Here is a 22,437-nt window from a genome sequence, read left to right as displayed (position 1 = left end):
AATCGATTTCCAGAAGAAAGTATATGCCACGTTCCTCAAGGGAAATGGGAAGAAAAATATTTTATTTGAATTGCTGAGCAAATTACACAACATAACATGAGGAAACATGATCAGGAAAATTAAAGCTAAGAGCCCTACCTCTTCTCTAATTCAGTCCTCATTTTCAAGATTGTCTTCATCATCACTGCCATCATCCACGTCAAGAAATAACATCTGACAAAAATTGCATGTAGTCGCCAGAATACAGGTAAAGATTAGGACAATTTAAAGCATCACAAAGAGTTCAAGAAAATGATGAAAGAGCAAATCATTGTTCCAAAGGACTACTTTCAAGGTAGAACAAAAGCAGATTGTAAAGTCACGTACCCAACATCTAAGACTTTCAATGTTGGAAAACAACGCTTCTAAGATGATAATTGGACATCGATAAATTCAACAAGTACATGAATTTAAAAACAAAAAAGAAAGAAAAGAAAAAGACTCACATCTTCCTCCGCAATCTTCTAGCTTCTCCAGGGACAACTAATGGTTACAGGCTCAGGTCCCAATTCATCTTTGTAGATTTTCTGCATTTCTTGAGCAACAGCACAAGCTAATGTATCCTGGTTGAACAAACAAAATTTAAATATGTCATGTTTAGTCTTTACAAGACAAGGAAACAGGAAAAACAAAGAACAGTTCTCAAGAGTGAACCTGGTGGCTTTCAAATGCGGGGTTGAATGAGCATCCAGGAGGATCAACTTCAACGGCTGGAATAAGAGAAGGCTTTGATACCTGTTAGGCAAACTCTACCAAATTATAAACAGAAAGCGCAATACAGTTAAAATGAAACTGTCAATGCATAGACACAATCTCTCTTGATATTTGTTTTACCCTTTTGACCTTGGCATTGTCCTCATCTGTGAAATATAAAAATCCAATATTAATAACAGAAAAAGACAAAGGCACAAATAGCAACATGCATATAATGTAATATACCTCTATTTCCCCATAGATCAAACACGCCAGAAGCAGAGCCAGAATCAACCTGACAAACAACATGACATGGAAAAGTAAATTAAAACAAGTTCTAAAAGAAGTTTTGCGGGTAAGGGAGAAAAAAGAAGTACTGCCATTAGTGGAAATTTAGGGGATGAACAGCTGACAGACCTTAAAGTCATCCTGAGTGGCCTCTTTTGCATAATGGACTTCTTTGTGCTTTTTAGTGGACTTCTTCAGAGTTGAAGATGGCACAGAGTTTAAAAATGGGTTCTTCTGTAGCAAGCTGTCACAACGAAGGACTTTTTCCCTATGTTTTTCAATCTTCTTTTTCACCGAAAGATCTGCAAATATTGTTTACTTTAGCCTAACACAAACACAATACATAATCATTAACATATGACTATGACTTAAAAATATCAGGGAGGCATGATTAAAACTGTACTTCAAACATAAAAGCATTATACAAATAATTGTTATCGTCCACCTTCCCAGCTTTCTTGCGGAAACTACACTGCACATCTCAAAATAAATTCCTGAAGTAATTAAAAAAAGCGATCAAAATAGTTATGAGTCAAAATTAGATCCCAAATCGAAGCTGGAAGGGCATAAAAAAGAGCAGATAGATCGATTCCATTCAGACATAATCAATCAACCTTCCTTCATAAAATTTTCAGACCACTGAGTTGTCTGTTACCCCCACCGCAAATTTCACAGAAACCAAACATAGGAATAGGATGGAAATAATATAGCAAATAACATTTAAAGGGAAAAGAAAAACAGAGGGAAAAGTAATTGCCTTTAGACTTGTCGATATAAAAGAGAGACTCGCTGGGAACGGAATCCACAGGGCCACCAGAAAGAGCATCCTTAGTTGATTTCTCAACGAAGCCTTCAATGTCTTCCGTACCAATGTTAGCCCTCCAAGCTTTCTTACCCTTCCTTGACCCTTTGGCTTTCTTTCCCATTATTTACACCAACTCACAAAGAATTTCTAAGCTTCTCTGTAAGGTACTCTGGAATCCTCGCTATTATTATGCTGAGACGACGCTTCGCCGCTGACAGTGATGGAAGCTGCAGGGATGCGGGAAAGCTATAGCTATTGCATGGAAGCCTTATAAGGGTTGCATCTGCGTTTGGGGGCAAAGTAGGAGAAAAGGGGGGGAAAAAACGGGAATGGTTTTATATTTATTATCTTTCAATCTTATATTTTTCTCTGCCTATTTATTCATTTACAATTCACAATTGCAATTACAATTTACACACATTACACGCTGTGAATATTTGGTATGTTAAAAGCTTTTATATTATATATAATGAATTAACTATGAAGACAATTGTATCTAATTTTTAATAAATTTATCAAACACAATAAAAACTGATTTAAAAAATTCTGATTCCCTTAAAAAATTCTAAAATAAGATTTGAATTTAATAAGTGTTTTAAATACATTAATTCAATAAGTATCAATACTCAATTATAGATGTTACATTTTCTCATTACTTAAAAATTATTAAATATATTTTAAAAAAATTCAAAAAAATCATTAAAATCATCGTTACTTATACATCTCTTCCAAAAGTTTAAGATTTTTTTTTTTTTAACATTAAGTGACAAACTCTTCAATAGCCATTTAATTAAATCAAGCCATTTATCATAGCAAATGGGACATTCATTATGTGAATGTATTAAAATCATTCACTAAATCTAAATCCTTAAAAATTCACAATAAATATAGTAATTTTACCACCGGGCCTGAAGTATTTGCCGACTTATTTATTGTATTGCATTTATGTATTTTGTTTTAAAGATATTTTTTTTTCCTTTTGTGATTTTCCGGTTCATACGTCTAGGCATCCAGCTAACAAAACCTAGCATGAAAAAAATCACAACATCTATCGTTGGTGCCCTTGGCCAAAAAAAAGCCCCCAACGAATCAACGATGTTCTCTAGTTGGTGATTAAAGTTCAAGCGAATGAATGATGCATCATGTAGACTAAAACTAAAGAATTCCCTTGAAATGAAAAACGAAAGTAGTGAACTATCTTCCGAAGTAGTACTACAATTTACAGAAACCACCGCCTAAATCATGAATAATCATACAGTGATATGCTCTTGTCTTCTGATACACTAGCAAGGCGACCACCTCGCACCTGGTTGCCTCCAGCACCAGGTGGTCTAAATGCCACCCCCCAAACTTGATCGTGTGGTTGCTCATTGTCTGCACAGAAGCCCTCATGCCAAGATCCCACAGCCTAACAGTTTTATCACTCGATCCTGTCGCAATGGCTTCCCCATCTGGGCTAACATCCACACACAGTACCCAGCTTGCATGACCTGACATGGCCCCGAGCAGACTTTTCCCCTCAGCATCATACATGTGGACCTGAGCATCATCAGAAGCAGAAAACAGAAGCCTAGGCTCACGCGGGGAATAAACAAGTGACCTAACTGGCATGGCGTGGCCTTCAAGGTGGTGTAGAAATTTGGCTCGGGCCACATCAAACACAGAAATGGTGCCATCCACAGACCCGCAAGCAAGTCGTTGCCTATCAGGGCTCCATGCAACTGATAGCACAAACTTCTTGCTGCTGTTTTTCTCAGTGGGTTTGGGTCCTTCAGGCCGAGGAATTGCTAGATCAGCAACAACTTGCCAAGTGGTAGTGTCCCAAAGCTTAACAGATGCACTAGCTCCACCGGCAGCTGCCAGAATGGCACCCTGGCCGCAGGGTTAAAGTTAGTGTTGTTAAAATGGAAAGGGTTCAAAAGGGGGCATACCTTAACACAGTCAACAGAAAAAAGTAAAGGAAGTAATTAAAGGAGTAATTCATATGTGATGGTAGACTTTCCACAAGCAAAACAAGGAGATAGTTCAAAAGAAAGGATAACCACATTGTGTTCGACACATTTTGAAAAATTGCATCAAACACGCAGCAACACTTCAATTAGAATCAGACACTTCGGATTCTACATGCTATTCTTTCATGTTTTATGTTTATGTCATGCTTAACAAAGATAGGCAAAGGAAAAAGGAATAACAGATACTTTAATCCTTTCCATTATAATCCCTTCTGAAATTGGGAAGAAGAAAGATGATAATATTTAATCAATCTGCTTTTGAAGTCATTCATACATCATTATCGCCGTCGTCGTCATAATCATTATTAAATCACATACAAGGCACAAGGTTTAGAAGTTGGGAGTAGAAGGGTAGTGCATTGAAAACAAGTACAATAGGTCCCTCCAGCACTGATGCCAAATGAAGGTGCCAAGAAACTGAAATGTTCATCAATTTCCAAATTGATTAGTTTAGGATATGTAATGCGGACGGGTGATATAAAGAAACTATTACAACACAACATAAATGTCCAATACAAATTACAGAAACACAACCTGTGCAGATTGTAACGGTTCAAAAAAAATTACACTCTGAAAGTTTGACATGAACTGAGAGTCAACTATTCCTAACATTTAAACCGAACTTGGATACTGAAGATACAGAGCATCATTCCACTTGAAATAAGCAAATTGAAAGGCATATGATGGTATAAAAGAGAATAACCAAATTTGTCTTTCAAGCATCCACTATACAAACTCGTAGCCATTTTGATTTAAGAAAGACGAAAGCGAAAATGAAAAAGAAACAAACTTATAGCTTCGCACCCTGTAATCAAGAGGACAAACAAACAAATATACATAATTTAAAAATAAAAGTAAGCTATCAAGGTAAATAAACATTTTGAGTTATTGAGCTATCAAATATAATCCTCGTATTGCTTTCCTTCATGAATCATGATTAATGAATACAAGTATTCTCACTCTTTTGTATTCTAGCACTGAAAGAACATATAGAAATCATAAGCATTGAGTGCGTGCTTAAATTCGAATATTAAACTCACTCAAATTATTATATTGACAAAAAAGACTGATACTAGGTGGAAATGATCAACTGGAGACATCGAATTCCCACCAGAAGAAACCTTAACAAGAATGGGGAAAACATAAGAAGACAAAGTGAAAAGATATAGTCTATGAAAGGTTAAGTTAGAGCAGTAAGCAGTACATGAGTCTAACAGGAAATACTGCAATATGCGAATCAATCTTAACAATGATAATTGGCCTACATAGCTCAACTGCCCTTAAAAGAAGTTAAATTCACAATTTCTCAATGTCTGAACTTATTTTAGGTATCTACATTTTCACTGCAGAAGCATTTAAATAGAAACCAAGCAAGCATAGTCATTGACAGTCTATTCTCCATTACCTTAGGATCAAATCTCATTTGCCAGACTTCAGATGGTGGAGCTTCTAGAGTGGCAATGGTAGCATTGGAATCTACATCAAAGATCCGAACAAAGCTATCAAGGGAAGAAGAAGCTGCAATGGTACCAAGAGGATGAGCTGCCACAGAAGCAACTCCAAGGCAGTGGCCAGTGCTGGTGTTCTCGAGGACAAGCTCATCAGAACTCCAGACCCTCACAGTCTCATCAAGCGATCCAGTAAGGAGGAGGGGAGATCGGGAACTAGTGGCAGGTACCCACGTGACTGCCCACACTGAGTCATCATGAGCATTATCAAGAGATTTTAGTCCTGCGAGTTTCATAGGGACTTCTGATTTCAACTACTCCTGTAAGAACCATAATGAGAGAAGATGAGGGTGATCTTTTCCCAGTCTCATCAAGGAAATCACCCATATGTATTCTTCATTCTTTTACCATTATTCATTTCAAAAGAATGCAAAAACATAAAATGACACCGCCACTGTGATTGTTATGTGAGTAGATGAAGTCCCATCTATACTAATCAAAAGCAAGAATTTTTCAATTCCAACATTTATCTTAATTGGAAGGGGGAAAAAAAATTAACAATGGTATAATACTCTCAACTTGACCCCAAAAAAAAAAATAATGTTTCAAGTTAAAACAGTGTAAATAGTTACTGGATAATTTTACACTGTACGATAAACTCACTTTTGAACAGAATCAAGTCTGTAAAAATCAAGTTAATCCAAACTCAAGTTTGCAAACATAAACCCTAACCCAATTCCATCAGGGAACTCACCCATGTGTTCTGTTCTCCACACTTTCACCATTATTCAAACACAAACATATATGTACGCTGATACTGCCATGTGAATAGTCCTAACTAATAACGCTTCAGTAATAAAATAATATAAATTAATAAAAAAGAACTTTAAACATTCTCAACTCATTACGTACAGCTAGATAATGGTTTCAGAGGGACTGGAGCTGTGAAACCATAGGTCTAGCATAACAGCTTCCAAAGTTTCCTATATTCGTGTAGTGGCCGTAGAGAAAATAGGATTTAGAATTCCAGATATACCTACACACTTGAATCCATTATCAAGAAAGCTTCAATGAAACGGGAAACTCGTTGAAGAATAAAAGCTAGGAGGCTGGATTGGAAATTAGAAGTGGGAATACTAGACAGACTAACAGCATACCCAGACTTAAAAGGGCAAAGTGTTCTCGCTTCCGCAGAAAAATGCAGACGATGAAAATTTGAGTTACTTCTTCGCCATCTATTGAAACGAGAAAAATATAACCTCCAGACAAATGAGGCTGTTGCCGCTGGGCACCCCTTCTTTATATTTCTATTGGAGTGGGTTCGAGGTACCAAAATTACATGGAGTTAAGGCCTGTCGGTCTGGGCCCGTGGGCTCTTGACTTATCTTAAAAAAGCCCTTGAGACCATCGACGCTCCTTCAGCCACAGCCACAGCCACACTCGCCTGTGGCTCCGTCTCTTCTTCTCGGGCTATTGCGGCCGGCGAGTTCACTTCCTCCGTCTGTCATCTCGCTTTCAGCCTCTCGCATAGTTCGATACCTTTCAATTTCACTGATCGGCGACGCTGGTCGACAGTGGGAGAAGCTCCAATCGCCGCTCGACCCCTTTCACTGGCTCTGTGCTCTCCCCCTCCCCTCCACTCTTAGGACGTTGGCTTTTTTCATCTCATCTGCTCCGGTATAATAAGGTAAAGTGTTGTGCACTCATACTGGCACGAGTGATAAAATTTGCTGTTGTTGCTTTCCATATTTTTATGTCGACAGGGCAACTACTTTGCAATTTTGAGTTCCAATTCAATGTATACCGTGACTGAGAGGCTTGTGCGTGTGTGAAGAACATATTGCGGTTGACTTAAAGCTCACGCGTGCTCGAAATTTGTAAACTTTGTAGTGATTTAGTGCTCTCGATTATCTTATTTAAGAACTTAATGTGTCTTTATGATTAAATTTTGTGAACTTTAAAATAGACTTTTGAAGAAGTTATATTAACATGTTTATGCATGGTGCATTTAAAAAAAAAAAAAGATCATCCTGGTCACGGTATATTTTGTCCTAAGAGTGTTTCAAAATTTTTTTACTCATGTTTTTGCAAAGCTGAACCCTTGAAATGTTTCGAAGTTTGCTTGTTTAAGTTTCCCATACCAATGGGGCGGGGCATGAACTTGGAATATGAAGACTTAAATGATTTTTGCAGAAACTATTTTGTTCGGATGATTAAATGTAAGCAACTGAGTTGATGTGGGAAGATCAGCTGAAGAAGCTAGTGCTTAATAATTAATATATATATATAATATATATATAGAAGGAGACCAGAAATTCGACTCTTAACGTTTTGAGTTACCTTGCATGTTTTTAATTTCCTTTCAACCACTTATTATATAATGAGTTTGATTTTTCTTTTTATTTTCTAACTCCATAGGAGAATATCATGTTGTTAGAATTTTGGGATCAAAGAAGGCTAAATAATACTCTTATCTTGTTTCTTGTTTTGGTGATACAGCGTAACCTTTTTCTCAAGTGGAAGAGAATGAGAGAATGATAGCCATAGGGTTTGAGGGTTCAGCTAACACAAATTGGCGTTGGCATTGTGACTTTAGATGGCACAATTCTTTCAAACCCTCGCCACACTTACATTACTCCACCTGGACAAGGTTCCTTCCAAGAGAGACTGCCCAGCATCATCTCCAACACATCCTTCCCCTAGTCAAATCTCTTTGAAAACAGCGCAAATCACTCCAGATGAGATTGATTGCATCTGTTTTATACCAAGGGTCCAGGCATGGGAGCACCATTACAAGTGTCAGCTGTTGTTGTTCGTGTTCTTTCACAGCTTTGGAAGAAGCCAATTGTTGCAGTGAATCATTGTGTGGCACCATTGAATGGGAAGGGTAGTAACCGGCGCCGATGATCCTGTTGTTCTGTATGTCAGTGGTGGAAACACTCAGGTCATTGCTTACAGTGAGGGACGTTACCGAATTTTTGGGGAGACAATTGATATTGCTGTAGGAAATTGCTTGGACCGGTTTGCCAGGGTTTTAACCCTTTCTAATGATCCAAGCCCTGGATACAACATTGAGCAGGTGCATCACATTGCTAGAACTGCATTTTATGGCAAATAAGTACTGTATTGCTCATTTTCCTCTAGATGGTTGGTGTACCCTGTATTGATTATAAAGATTGTGCAGCTAACTTCTTGGGAGAGTAATTATATGACTAATGAGACTCAAAATAAAATTTGACATAGTATTTACCCCCCAAACTTTTGGAATGCTTCTTTAATACTTGCTGTTTCTCAGGTTCAGCATTTAGCTGCTTTTTAAGAAAGATCTTTTTTTTTTTTTTTTTTTTTTTGCCTCTATCCTTCGGGGTTTGGGTTGTGGGAATTTATCTTGCTAGATCTCCTTTTTCATGAATTGTGTCCGGAGAATATTTTGAGTATTTGTTCTTGAAATTTTGAAAATGAAGATGCAAACTTTCTTTCAGTTTGGGTTTGGGTAATGAGACTCTGTGCTACTTGTGTTAATTACAACTAGAGATGATGTTTTATTGACATTTTTGTAATTTTTTGTAACAGGATGTTTATTTTTATTGCACTTTGTTTTTTATTGCTTATGTTGGAACCTGAAGTTTTAACTGTATTTATCTTTTCATTTCTATTTGCACTGGATTGTTGTTTTTGCTCTACTGAATATATAAGAAAAGAACTGAGAGAACATTTCTCAGCCATCATTTTCATTTTTATTTCTCCCACTATCATCTTTCTTAGCTTGCCATTTGTTGTTTTCTTACCTTCCAGCTTGCCAAGAAAGGCGTGAAATTTATAGACATTCCTTATGTCGTTAAAGGTATGGATGTGTCTTTCAGTGGAATATGAGCTATATTGAAGCAACTGCTGAAGAAAAGCTAAAGAACAATGAGTGCAACCCCTGCAGATTGTGCTACTCTTTGCAGTACATTTATGCTGCTCACTCTGTTAAAGAATTGAGAGGAAAAAATCAGTAGGATGATAATTTTTTTACTATATTGCAGGAGACATTGTTTGCAATGCTTGTGGAGATAACAGAGCGTGCTATGGCTCATTGTGATAAGAAAGATGTTCTCATAGTCGGTGGTGTTGGTTGCAATGAGCGTTTACAACAGATGATGAAAACGATGTGTGCTGAACGGGGCGGAAGGCTATTTGCCACTGACGATAGATATTGCATTGACAATGGTGCAATGATAGCATACACTGGCCTTCTTGCTTTTGCTAATGGCACTTCAACTCCACTTGAAGAATCTACCTTTACCCAGCGTTTTCGGACAGATGAAGTGAAAGCAATTTGGAGAGAAGCTGATTTGGGAAAACAGAATGGTCTTGTGGATCAAAATGTGTGACTTTCCGATATTGAGGTTGGTCTTTTTCCGGTAGGCACTTAGGGTAGAATATAAAATTTATATCATTATTTGGTTTTTATCAAGACCTCTTGGTCAACAATATTTCAAAAGTTTTAATTGTTGATAGAACATAATAACATCATCCAATTCATGTAGGTAATCTACCCACTTAGCAGGATATTGTTGTTATTGTGGTTGTTGTAGCTGGTGTTTATCGTGCAAAAATTCTTTTATCCTTAGTCAAGATTAGGTGGGAAATAGTACTAGAGTTCAGGATGGAGGTAAACTGATATTTGATATTTTAGTTTCACGTGTCCTTTTTTTGTTTCACGGAAATCTTTGGATATTACAAGTATGCTTATGAATAACTGTGTTGAAGGAATGCTGTTTTGAAAAAATGAATTGATTATCTTTTTGGTTTCAGTGAAACTGGCAATAAAATTGAAATACAGCCTTTTCCATATTGTGAGACATTTCTCCTGCACATTAATTTACAGGTCTAACTATTCTATTGCAATGGAGATAGACAAGTGGAATACAACATGTCAATTGTCGTATATTTCAAATTAGCATCTGTCAAGCTGAAGATTGTATCTTCAAGGACCTTGAAATTAATTCATGTAGTAAAACATTATGTATAAAAGATCTTCATTTTGTTTACCGTTGTTGTATTGCCTCATTGCCGTTGTACCCTTCATGCCAATACTTATTAAGGTCCCAGTTCGGTTCCTTTAGCGAATCCTGACCTGGCACGGGTGCCCTTGTGGCGCCATCTTTCTACTTCCACCTCATCTCTAGATTATGTACACTTGACTGCAGTTCATTTGCATGACTGTTGTAAAGCAGTGTTAATTAGGTAGTTGTATACTCAGATTATCTCACTATATATTGAGCCTTCAGTTCAAGCATATTTCTTTGTGCGTATCCAGTTGCCAAGTGTTGAGAAGTGAACTTGGTAGAGTAATGCGGCTTCACTGACAAATATACGAAGTTACAATACTGTTGTGCAGATCATTGATTTTATAAGCAGTGAGCAAATCTATGGCCTGCACAGACAGTTGTGACTTGTGTATGAAAAACAGGTCTGATGTGAGAGTACGGACTACTAGGACATGTAGTGCCCCGTTTTCTTTTCGTCATATGAAGGATACTGAAGCAAACTTGAATCGCCACGCTGTGACAAGAAAATTTTGAAGCTTAACGAACCATCGTTAAGGTGACTGCGTCCCCTTTTATCAGTTCCTGCCGATTCGAGGTATCTAGTTTATTGTAGAATGTTTGTGCCATAAAAATTTTTTTTTATGGTCCTGCCAATTTTTTCTAGGTTGTGACTAATGTATAGGACATGAGGGAGTAACTATTTGGAGGAAAAGTTAAACTGATTGGTCTACAAATAATTTTTATTGTAGAATGTTTTTTTCTACCATTTTCTTGGTTAAGTGATGGTCACAGTGAACTTTTGGTAATAGTAAAGATCAAATTGTAATATTTTTAAAAATTTAAAAAAATATTGCATTAAAAATAAATTTAAAGTTTCAGATGTTTCTGGACTTAAATTTGAAGATTATTTTGCTCGTTTTCCCTCTTAAATATTCATTAAGGTAGCATTGGATGGGTGGATTTATATTTAAATTTTAGATTTAAAATTTTGGATCATGATCTCACATTTCAAATCTATATATTTTAAAAATTTTATTTGGATAATTTAAAAAATTTTCAATAAAAAAGAGATATAAATTGAAATTTAAAAAATAAAAATGAATTGAAAACGGTAAATTTATTTTTATTTTTTTAATAGATGAAAGGTGATAGTAAGAGATGAAAATATGAGTTGTAGATGTATTGATAGTCAAAATGAAAAGAAAGAAAAAATATTTAAAATGACTAAAATTTTAAAGGAAATTTAAAATTACACAAGAATTATAATAAAAAAATGAATTGGGCAGTCTTAATTCATAATATTTTTGTGTGTCGAGATAGAAATTTATTTCAAATCCAAATCTTGATTCTCTTTAATCCAAACACACTGTAAGAGTAATTTTTTTTTAAAAAAGTCACAAATTGATCTCGCAACATCAACAAAATGTTTTATAATTTAAGACACACCATCTTTAAAATTAATGCCTTGCAACTTTTTACAGAAGGTGTATTTATTAATTAGAACTAAAAATTCAGGCAGGCCGGACATATTGAGACTCAGCCTGAATAAGCCTGACTTAAATAGGCTCAAAATGTTGAACAGTCTCGACTCCTAAAAAGTCCAAATAACTAAACTTGGCCTGAATTCTTTTGAGTTGGCGTGTGGCTCGAATACCCAACTTTTATTTTTTTAAAATTATTTTTGTTAAAATTTTTACTTTAAAAAGATTTATTATATTTTTTACAAACTAAGAAATATTTTTTTAATACTAAGATGTATAGGATTCAAATATATGATAGTAGTATAAATGACCTAAAAATTTTAAAAATTAATATATTTATTACATTTTATAGATTTTGGTAAAATAAAAAAAATTTTATCGGGTATTCGGATTAATTCGATAGGCTCAAACATAAAAAATATTGTATTTTTTAAAGGTGGGTCTAATTTTTTTTTAAGCAGATTTCGGTTAACACATTAAATTCAACCTGAATTACCGACTCTGTTATTATTTACTTGGCTTAGAGGTAAACGTATGCTTTTACAGTTGCATAATCATCGACCAAGCCGGAGACATCCTTTTAGACTGACTGTTCTTTTTTTTTTTTTTAATGCATTTAGAGCGATTGTTCTGTTAATTATTTTTAATGAATTTGATCATTCAAGTTGGAGACAAAACGATAAGATGGTGGTGGAATCAGTTAAAAACGAGGATTGAGGGACCACAGCAGCAGATTAGGAAGGGCATGGGACCGAAAAAGTGGTCCAACGAGGATGTTGTGTCCTCTCATCTCGAGGCTGTATATGGCGGAAGTTGTTACTAACCTACCACGTGCCACAACAATATACTTCAAATAATTCCTCTCTTTCTCTTTTGCAAAAAGGAGACTATCATTAACCTTCTTGTGTGTTTAGTTAGCATGCCCCTTCTCATTTATCGCATTAACTCTTTGGAAAGATGAAATTACCACTAAAATTCTTCCAGTGAATTGGTCTAAAAATTAGTTAATCTCTTCCATGATTTGCAATCCTCACACAAATTTCCAAGTAATATTTATTATTTATAAAGGAAAAACTTGTCAAATTATTATTGTTTAGAAATCATTTTCTTTCATATACTATCGAACTCAAGTTTTTAAAAGTCACAAATGAAAGTACGAGAGGAGCAAATCATTGACATTGAAGGTAGTAATATATGTGACAAGCTTCTTTTATAGATGGGTGAATTTTCAAGAGTAGTCATTACTATTTACCTATATGCACACACTCATGGGTTGGTGGTGGTGGACCACTTGGGATTCTGTGTCCACCTTCAGGCATCAATCCAACCTGTTCACAGTTCAACAATGCACCCCCTCTGGTCTTTTGCCCTACAACAAAGTATCTGAATCATCCAAATCTTCAGTGACATTCAACTAAATATGTAAACCCCCTCTATCCTTCGTATGAGATGTGAGAAATGACTTGTTATTTTTAACTTGTTCATGGTACGGGTTGTTTTAAATTTTGTATTAAAAACCTGAGTTTTGTGCCTTAGGAATGTGTTACCTTATTTATTACTTGTAAATATTATAATTTCTTATATAAAAAATATATTTCATAGTATGATTCATTTTAATTAATATATTTTAAATAAGCGGTGCATTACATGGGTTATTTAAATAAATCATACTATTTTCTGTTTATAAATAATATGATTCGTTGTATTTTTTAATATTATAAATAAAAAGTGAGTACATTTTAAATAAGCCGTTGGAACTTGGAAGCATCGGGCCTTGCCTTGGTTTCGTGGAACACACTAAGGGCAATGCTGAGGTGGCTCACAGTTGGGGACAAGAGTGACAAGACGATCCCAAGAGGCCAAGACAATGACTTGCAAAATTACCCGCGGTCCCACACTGGCTCTGAGTCGTCTTGTTCATCACTCTCTTCTCCCTCGACAAACTGGCACTTGGAAATTTGAACAGACAGAAGAGAGTGAGACCGAAGGAAAAGATGGAAACAACAAAAGTGGGTTTGAAGAGAGAAGGCAAGAGGCAACAACAAGCAGCAGGATTCATAATACAGAACCTGAAACGTGGGGCTGCTTTGCTGGGAAAAGCATCTTCTAGTACTCCACCACCCTCCTGGAGACTCGAGGCTTCGTCTCACCATCATGGCACTGTCGAAACTCCTGTTCGTGAATTCCTCCATTTCCCACTTCCAAGGTTTCTGCCAGAAACCTCTGTGCTTGCCTCTGGCGGATTCTGCCCACCAAGAGGCCCCACTTGCTGCTGTAACCAATGTTTACACAACACCTTGCCGCCGCCGCCGCCGCGATAAATCGTTTGAGCAGGTTTATTCTCGATCGTCTTCTATTACGCTTGTTCTCAAATAATGTCTTATTTGTTTCCTTGCATTGTTAAGGACCAATGGCTAGCCCCCTCATATCCCTCTTCTTCTTGTTGATATATACTTACCTGCACTGTTCTTGTTGGCATTCGGTTCACCACCTCTTGATCTCTCTTGACAATCTGGAGTAATTTTCGTTGATATATAGTAATTTATACCTTTCTGGTAGTTCAAGCGAATTATCTCTTACAAAATTTTTTCTGCTTAACCCGTGCTGTTGTTGACTCTGGTTTCACACCTCTTGATCTCTTTTGATATTTAGGAGTATTTTAGCCGTTGATCTAGAATTCTTCTCACTGCTTGCATTAGTTTTCTGTCACAGCGATAATAATTTCTAGTGGAATTGAATGAGTTAGAAAATTTTCTCTCCAGCGATTTTTCATGCATTTTCTGATTTCTGTCAAAACCTGATTCTTACCCTGTACCTCATTGCAGCCGGCATCTGCAAGTAACTTGAAAAAACAAGTTGCTGCATCACTTGCTCAGCACACATAGATCTGTTGAACAAAATTGCCACGCTATACAGCCTCTATCCTCTTCGAATCACGGTAACTTGGCTGAGGTAAAGCTTGCTTTTGAATCTTTAGCAGTTCTATGTTGCTTTGCCCTACTTTAGATATGTACTCTCCCACTCTTATTATACTACTTTCAATTATCTTAACAAAGTTAATTTTTAATAGTATAAAAAGTGTGGATACTTTTATTTTTATCTTTATCTTTAAAATAATACAACTACATTAAATACCTTCATACTAATCAATAAAGGATAAAATTGGAAAAAATGAATTAATTATTACAATATGCCCTATATTTTAAATCAAAAATTACATCTAAAAGGTGTCGAGAGTGTATATTTAATACTTTATTTTGTTTAGCTCAAAGTGTGATATACTTAGATGATGGACTTTGTAATGAGTTTTACATTGGAAATCTCACAAGTTGTGTAACGTTTATAAGTCAAAGGACTATCTCACCTAACAAATTAGTCTTTTGAGCTCTCTCTTTAAGCTTATAATCATTATATCGGTGCTTTCATTAAGATGCTTTTTCCTTACAAAAAGGGCTACCCACGGATAGATATGGGAAAACAGGCAGGTCTGGCCCTTATGGGCTCGACTCTTAAGGGCTCAAGCCCTTATGCCCAATTTCCAAAACATGGCTAGTTTTTAAAACTTGACCTTATTTAAAGAGCTCATAGTCAATCTGTAAGCCCATTTTTTTTTAAAAAAAAATTAATAAAATAAATAAATACAAATCCAATATAGAATCTTGATCAAGTTTTAAAATGAAGGTAAAAATCTTCAATTCAAATCAACCTTATCAAATTCTAATAAAATACAAAAACTTGTATATACAAAGTACATATTAATCAAAACAAGAAACAAACTTTCCAAAGTAATATGTTTAATAAATTAGTAAAAATTCTGCGAACATTGTATTAAAATAAATGTTAAAAGAACCAATATCAATTTTTTTGATAGCATAATACTTGAGCCAACATTGATCTTTGGGGAATAAGGTCTGGAAAGCTACCCAAACTCGAGCCTTTTTTTTTTTCAGAACCTATTAGGGCTGAGCCCCAAAGCTAGATTTCCTTAAAAACTTTAATTTTTAAGCCCGAATTCTTATTTAAATAGAATTTCTAAGCTTAGCTCTTATTCCCGACTCTATCCATGGAAGGTCCTGACTAACAAGAGGCCAAGTGAAGTGTAGTATACTAAAGCCACCATAGACGTTAGCTCTTGACGGAGTGGCATTGTAACAAATCCTACATCGGGTTGGGGAGACTCAAATTGAGTGTAGTTTATAAATTCAAGTATTTCTTCCACTCAACATACTAGTTTTTGAGATGAGTTTCTTTTTGAGCTCGTGCTCCTTACAAACTTCTACTAAAAAATACATTTAGCAATCTCTCCTCTGTTTCACGGGAGACAAATAAATCACTTCATTGATTGTTTTCAATTATTTGTTGAAACTGAATCGCCTTTCACCATTGACCCATCATTTTTAATGCATCTTATAATACATTTGTATATAGGAGAGTTTAAGTGCTATTTTACCCATTATAGCTGGTTCAAACCAAGAATGATGCTTTTCATCTTAAAACAGACGGCAAGATGCAATTGTGAGGTAACACCCACAAGTTCCTTGGACGTCAAAGGTAGGATCCGAGAATCAGTTGTTGTAACTTTAAAACATCCAGAGGGTTACTAAAAGTACTTAACCGTATCCAGAGCATCAAAGAACAACATGCATCAAATATATCTGTTGTGAATGACCTGAAAGTGGAACTAGATCTTTCTCGTGCACAGATCAAAGAATTAAAACGAGAGAAGCAAATGAATATTTGGCAAATAAAGAGCTTAACGAAGCAAACGGCAGAGAGAAGTTTGTCAGGAGGAACAATGCAAATGACAGACTTAAAATCGCAGTTCAATCAGTCGAGGAAGAGCTAGAAGGTGAGACGAGATCAAGGAGGCATTCCGAAAGCCTGCATTGTAGGCTGGCTCTGGAGCTTTCTGAAGTGAAGTCCTTGTTTTATGGTTCTTTGAGAGCGCTTGAAAGGGAGAGGAAAGCTCGGATCTTGCTTGAGAATTTGTGTGACGAGTTTGCAATAGGAATAAAGGACTACAAACAAGAGGTACGCTCTCTAAAGCATAAGTCTGAGAAGAGTGATGATGTAGGTGTAGATAACCTTGATAGGTTACTAGTTGATATTTCAGAAGCTTGGCTTGATGAGCGTATGCAGATGAAGAAGCCAAATCTGGTGATGATCTCGTGGAGATAAATTCAGTTGTTGACAAGTTAGGTTTGACATTGAAACATTTCTTAGAGCAAAGGGATCCGTTAATCTGAGAAAATATGGTAACTCCTACCCAGAGGAGCTCGTCAGAGAAGTTTATCCCTGTCAGTATTATTCATTGGATTCATTTCCCCTAAAGGATCAATCTATCGGTGCACCTGTAAATGTGCATGACGATGATAATGCTAAAAATTTTGGATCAGCTTCGGGTGAAGGATATGGCAACATCAGGTCCATAGATCAAGAAAAGAAAGGAGGCCAAATTTCACGAGAAAGCAAGTTCAAACAAAACAAATCAAATCAAGCTTATCTCATGATGAAAATCAGCGTAGGTTTGTAGAGAGGAATTCAAGTGACAGAACATCTTTAATCAATGAGACTGAGGTATCAACTGTTTGGGAGGAACCAGCACAAGTTGCACAAGAAAGTGATGGGCCCTTGATCAGGAGATTGAACTCGAGTGACAGAAAAAGTTTCTTGCCTACAGGAGGTGAAAATATTTGCAGGGGAGCTCATTGTGTTCATTCTGTAGTTAGAAGCAACGTTAGTCCTGTGAAACGACAGAGGAAATTACAATTTTCTAGGTGATGGGCCAATCACAAGAAGGCACATTGATGGCAAAACTACTTGAAGCAAGGTCAGATGTACGGAAGTCTGGTTCTGAGGCAAGCACAAGCTGTTTGGGATGAACCAGAGAAGCTTCTGCTTAGAAAACTGGAATCGGTATGGGTTTCATGCTATGTATTTCATGAACAGGGATAGTAAATATCACTCTACTTTCTAAAGTTGTGACCTTTTTTTCCCCTTCCCTCTGTGCATTAGAATCTTGCTGTTTAGTTGGCTAGACATGCATGCATGAAGGTCCAACAGAGTGGTGTCAATTCTACATGAAAGATATATATTTTGACGCTACGACCAATTTGCCATGGGAAATCGATTTAAAATTTTTGCGCTCACATTCAGTGAGGGGTGAGCGATTCACATGGAGATTCAGTCTCTATAAGATATATGAGTAAATTAACCCTACAAAATGCCATACATATAAGCATAAAAGAATCCATCTTGATGAAAAATTTCCAATATATATATAACATGAGTTTCATGTTTTGCACAAGTCTTGCTTCATAACTTATGATTCGTGCAGCTTCATATGAATTTTATATTATATGTATGAGTATATCTATGATTTTGTATGACTGGGTTCGTTCATCTATCCAAGTTTTACGACTCATTTTCTATAGATGCTAGAAATTACAAGCCTAAGTTAAAAAACATTCTAAGCTGCTGTCGTCATCCATCGTGGAAGTAACTAGGTGATTGGTCTTCCCGCGATTTCAAAATAAATTATACATATGTATGAATATAACACCACATTTTAATGCAAAATCTTGAAGCATTGAGTTTGCGGATTTTTTTATCACTTATATACCTCTTCTACAACACAAGTATTCTATTTGATGGGAACTTTATTTTCATACCAGGTCAATTCAACTTACACTTGACATATCAGTAGTGTTTAATTTGATCCTACATGTGGTATATGCAACCTACATGTGATTTCTTTAAAAAAAAAAAAAAACAAGATGGAGCATCGTACTGAAAGTAATTATATTGGAAAATTGTCATTTACGTTCCTATAGTTACAATTTTATTTCTTCCATGTTACAGATTGCTCTGAAAGAAAATAATTCCCATTTTGGTACACACAAAAGTAATAGGATATAATAAAAAAGTGTCATTTAAGTTGTCTTTGAATAAAAAAATAGGAAGTTATCATTAGGTAAGGAAATGATAATTTATGCAAGCTGAGCTTATTTAGATTAAATTTAAATTACCCTAACCTCATGGGCATTTGAACTTATTTGGACTAGCCTAAATACTTAAATTGTTAAATATTTTTTATTTTAGCCAACTTCAATTTTTATCTTGAAAAATTAAAATATTTCAAAAGCAGCATAACATTTCAACATACCTTTTTTATTTCATTATTAAAATGAGATCAATATTGAAAGAGTCAAAATAAAAGTATATGAATTAACCTCTTGTATTTACTTTTTCATATCCCAAAGAACAAACCATTATTAGAACATTAAAACATCATTTAAGAGTGCAAAATGTTATGAATTGAGAGTTTGGGAGGGGTTTGACAATTATAAGTGAAAGCTGAAGTAAATGTTAATTTCATTTTTTTAGTAATTAAAAAAATCAAGTATTTAAGCTAAGTTTATTCAGATTTGGGGCTTGGCTTAAATTTCTTCAAAAATATTTGGACTAACCCATCAAACTTAGCTCAAATTATTAACTTTAATTACGTAATAATAAATAGAATATGTGATAGATGTTATGTTCTAAATATTGTGAAATTGAGTGGTTTTTCATTTTCATAAAAAAAGTGATATTTTAGAAAGTATTCTCTTATTCCAAATTATAAGAGAACTTTGGAGTAATCTCATCGTCCTAACATATAAGATAAATTAAGAAAATAGAGTTCAATAAAGATATTTTTCCAATATTATTCTTCAAGTGAAGAGAAAATCTAAATGATATTGTAACATAATGATATGATTAAATAGATATGTGGGGACATTTTATTTGTTTTTGTAGAGGGAGGGTCATTTTTGAATGAAAATAATAGACAGATGATCAATTTAAATATTACGAGTTTTATGGCTATACAAGAAGAAGAATAACGATATATGTACACCCACTTAGAGGAATGAGAGTGAAAGTGGTATATGAGGACATGGTTCTGGGGGGGGGGGGGGAAGGTAAGAATGATAGGCAGGGAGCAAAAGCGAGAACCCAAGGACAAAAAATTAGGTGAACGAACGCAACCGTAAGAGGTGGTTATGTTTGATTTGATAAACTAAAGAACGTTTATTAACAATATGATAGAGATGGAGCAAAAATGTTTGTGTGTATGATTACATTATAAAGGGAACAACTTAATTACTTATTATGTATATATATAAAACCGATGATGATGACATTTTATTAGGAAGTGAGGTATATATATGTATTAAATAAATGAAAAGGTTGGGGCCCGGAAGAGGTAAGCACAAGCAGTGACAAAATGAGGAGATCATGCTCCCATTATAGCACCCTTTAAAAAAAGGATCTTTCATGATGATCATCCATTTGGTGCTCCACTATGCAAAGCATTCATATAGAGTCGGTCGCAATCACTTACCTCAACTTTCATTTTCGGCTTGGTTTAAATTTTGATATTTTCAGGAACCTATTCGTTACCACTGTATTTCAACATACACCTTTAGATGCATGATATATATGGATTGCAGTTATTGTGGAAACCAATTCATTATTATTGTTATGTTTAATTCCATTAATTGGGACTTGTTTTTGATTTAGACATAATCCATTATTTGGATGATCTCAATTCAAATCAAAGTTTTTTATTACAATTCTTTTAAAATTTTAAATACATATAATTTACCTTTATTATTCTAATTTTAACTGTCATCTTTTAATATTATCCAAACACATGACAAGTCATACTAGTAGGACAGCTCATTCTTATTTTAGTATGAATTTTTATGCTACCAAAAAAAGGATTTTAAAATATATGGATTTTAAAAATTATATTTTAAATTTTAATTTTGATTCCAAATCAATCTATCCTAACACCACCTAATGTTAACAATTTTATTTTATTTTGTTCACAATGTGAGAGTTACAATCAAGGCTTCAAGTGCATCTTTGCTCCTTAATCATTCGCTTAGGAGCAGAGCCCGTAATTTGGATGAGCTCAAGCTTTTTCATATTAAGTTTAAAGTATCTTATTTCATTTAAAAAAGTTTATATAGTTAAATCCAACCTAACACCTTGTGAACTTCAGGTTTATTAGGGCGGCCCAAATACCCAAAATTTTTAAAAATATTTTTCTCTATTTTTAAATCAATTTTAATTTTAAATAACTTATTAAGTATAAAATATTATTTTGAATTTAAAAAAATAAAAAAATAACTTATCAATTTTATACTTACCTAACTCCATTGCTATTTTGTTATATATATATAATTTAGTAATGAATTTTTTATTCATAAATTAAGGTCTTAGTTGTTTAAATATTTCTTATATCATGATATATATAAATATTTATATATTTTAAGTAAGATCAAGTTAACTTCAATTAATCATGTTGGATCACTACATAAATCATAAACCCCCATTACCCCATAATTCAAAGTTTTTAAGAACTTTGAATAAACTGTACTTTTATTTTTAAGATATAAGAAAAATAGTCATCATTATATTATGAAAAATAAAAATAATTTAATATGAGTAAAATATTATTTGAAATTATTTTTTATTTAGTTTTTTATATTGTTTAACTCCTATATATAAGGGTATTTATCTTAGTTTATTTTAATTTTTAACCAAGTTTGGTGGGACGATAATCAAATGATTATTTAAGAATATTATTCGATTTATATGTTTATCTAGTAGAGTGAGAATTCATACATGCCCAACATTTATTTTAAAATTATTTTTAATTTAATTTTTTATTTTAAAATTAATTATCTTATTTTACAAAACAATATAAAATATTTTTTAGATACTCAAGTCTCAAATGATATTAATACTAAAATTATTTTAAAAAATAAGTGAGTCTTAAAATATAAAAATTAATATTAAAAATATATTTTAAATATTATTTTGAGATATTTTATGATTAAAAATAATAAAAAATATGAAAATATAATATTTTAATTTTTTTAAAAAATACATATACTAATACACTCAAATATATGATATTTAGTATAAAATGACATAAAACTTAAGAAATTAATTAATTTTTATTATATTTTATTTATTTTTTTAAAAAATATTATTTTATTTGAGTATTTGAGCTTGGCACAAACTCGATCGGCTTGACCCAAAATTTCTCGGGCCTATTCCGGCTCCAACCATTAAAAAATGATATTTTTTCAGGCTCGGCTCTTAATTTTCAAGTAGGTTCTTGTTGTCCTATTGGGCTTGGCTCAAATTACTGGCTCTAAATCTTTTGCCTCCTCAATTACAACAAATTATTGACATGTTTTAACTACTTATATACAACACTTTATATAGTCATTAATTTTAGTGAATGACAAAATTGAAAAATCTCACATTTTTCTTCACAAATTTAGAGCCTGCTTGGTATGATGGCATTGACAATTAAAAAATGGAATTGAAGATGAAAATCAAATTTTATAAGCTAGTTTGGTATTTTCATTCTTGTTTTTTATCTTTCATTCTTTCATTTTTTTTTCTTTTTCTTTTTCTTCTTTTGGTCCTGATCGAAGGCTCACAAAATCATATTAAATTTCTATATTAAGTATGTTTAAGGATAATATACTCTATCAAAATAGTTTAAATCATTTGATTATATACTTCCTAACACTTATATAGTTGTATGTAATCTATTTTCTAATATTAATT

At 34.1% G+C, this 22,437-nt stretch overlaps 1 protein-coding gene, 1 long non-coding RNA gene and 2 pseudogenes across 2 annotated transcripts; 2 read left to right on the top strand and 2 right to left on the bottom strand.

Moving 5' to 3' along the window:
- Positions 1-503: 503 nt before the first annotated feature.
- LOC129301400 (ribosome biogenesis protein NOP53-like) lies at positions 504-2,040 on the bottom strand. The gene is made up of 6 exons (XM_054939958.1): positions 1,778-2,040; positions 1,150-1,322; positions 979-1,027; positions 874-899; positions 694-774; positions 504-602 (listed from the first exon to the last, which is right to left on the bottom strand). The coding sequence occupies exons 1-6, from the start codon at positions 1,944-1,946 to the stop codon at positions 504-506; spliced, it is 597 nt and encodes a 198-aa protein (XP_054795933.1). The 5' UTR covers positions 1,947-2,040.
- Positions 2,041-2,975: 935 nt separating this feature from the next.
- Positions 2,976-6,641, bottom strand: LOC129301401 (WD repeat-containing protein VIP3-like; annotated as a pseudogene).
- LOC129301399 (uncharacterized) lies at positions 6,555-10,524 on the top strand (annotated as a pseudogene).
- A 3,446-nt stretch (positions 10,525-13,970) lies between these two features.
- On the top strand, positions 13,971-16,664 carry LOC129301402 (uncharacterized). The gene is made up of 3 exons (XR_008590979.1): positions 13,971-14,136; positions 14,628-14,754; positions 16,302-16,664. It is a non-coding gene; the product is annotated as an uncharacterized LOC129301402 (long non-coding RNA).
- Positions 16,665-22,437: the final 5,773 nt, after the last annotated feature.

The sequence above is a fragment of the Prosopis cineraria genome, unplaced genomic scaffold (genome assembly GCF_029017545.1).
Source record: "Prosopis cineraria cultivar Desert tree isolate PC_DT_omini unplaced genomic scaffold, ASM2901754v1 PC2092, whole genome shotgun sequence".
Lineage (NCBI taxonomy): Eukaryota > Viridiplantae > Streptophyta > Magnoliopsida > Fabales > Fabaceae > Prosopis > Prosopis cineraria.
Note: the sequence above shows the minus strand (reverse complement) of the source record. Positions and strands in the feature narration are given on the sequence as shown.

What these genes read in the sequence shown, in the direction of transcription:
- LOC129301400 (XM_054939958.1), bottom strand. Translation starts at nt 1,946, where the DNA reads ATGGGAAAGAAAGCCAAAGGGTCAAGGAAGGGTAAGAAAGCTTGGAGG. An exon ending in TTATATCGACAAGTCTAAAG is followed by an intron (nt 1,323 to 1,777) that starts GCAATTACTTTT and finishes CAATATTTGCAG; the next exon opens with ATCTTTCGGTGAAAAAGAAG. An exon ending in CCACTCAGGATGACTTTAAG is followed by an intron (nt 1,028 to 1,149) that starts GTCTGTCAGCTG and finishes GTTGTTTGTCAG; the next exon opens with GTTGATTCTGGCTCTGCTTC.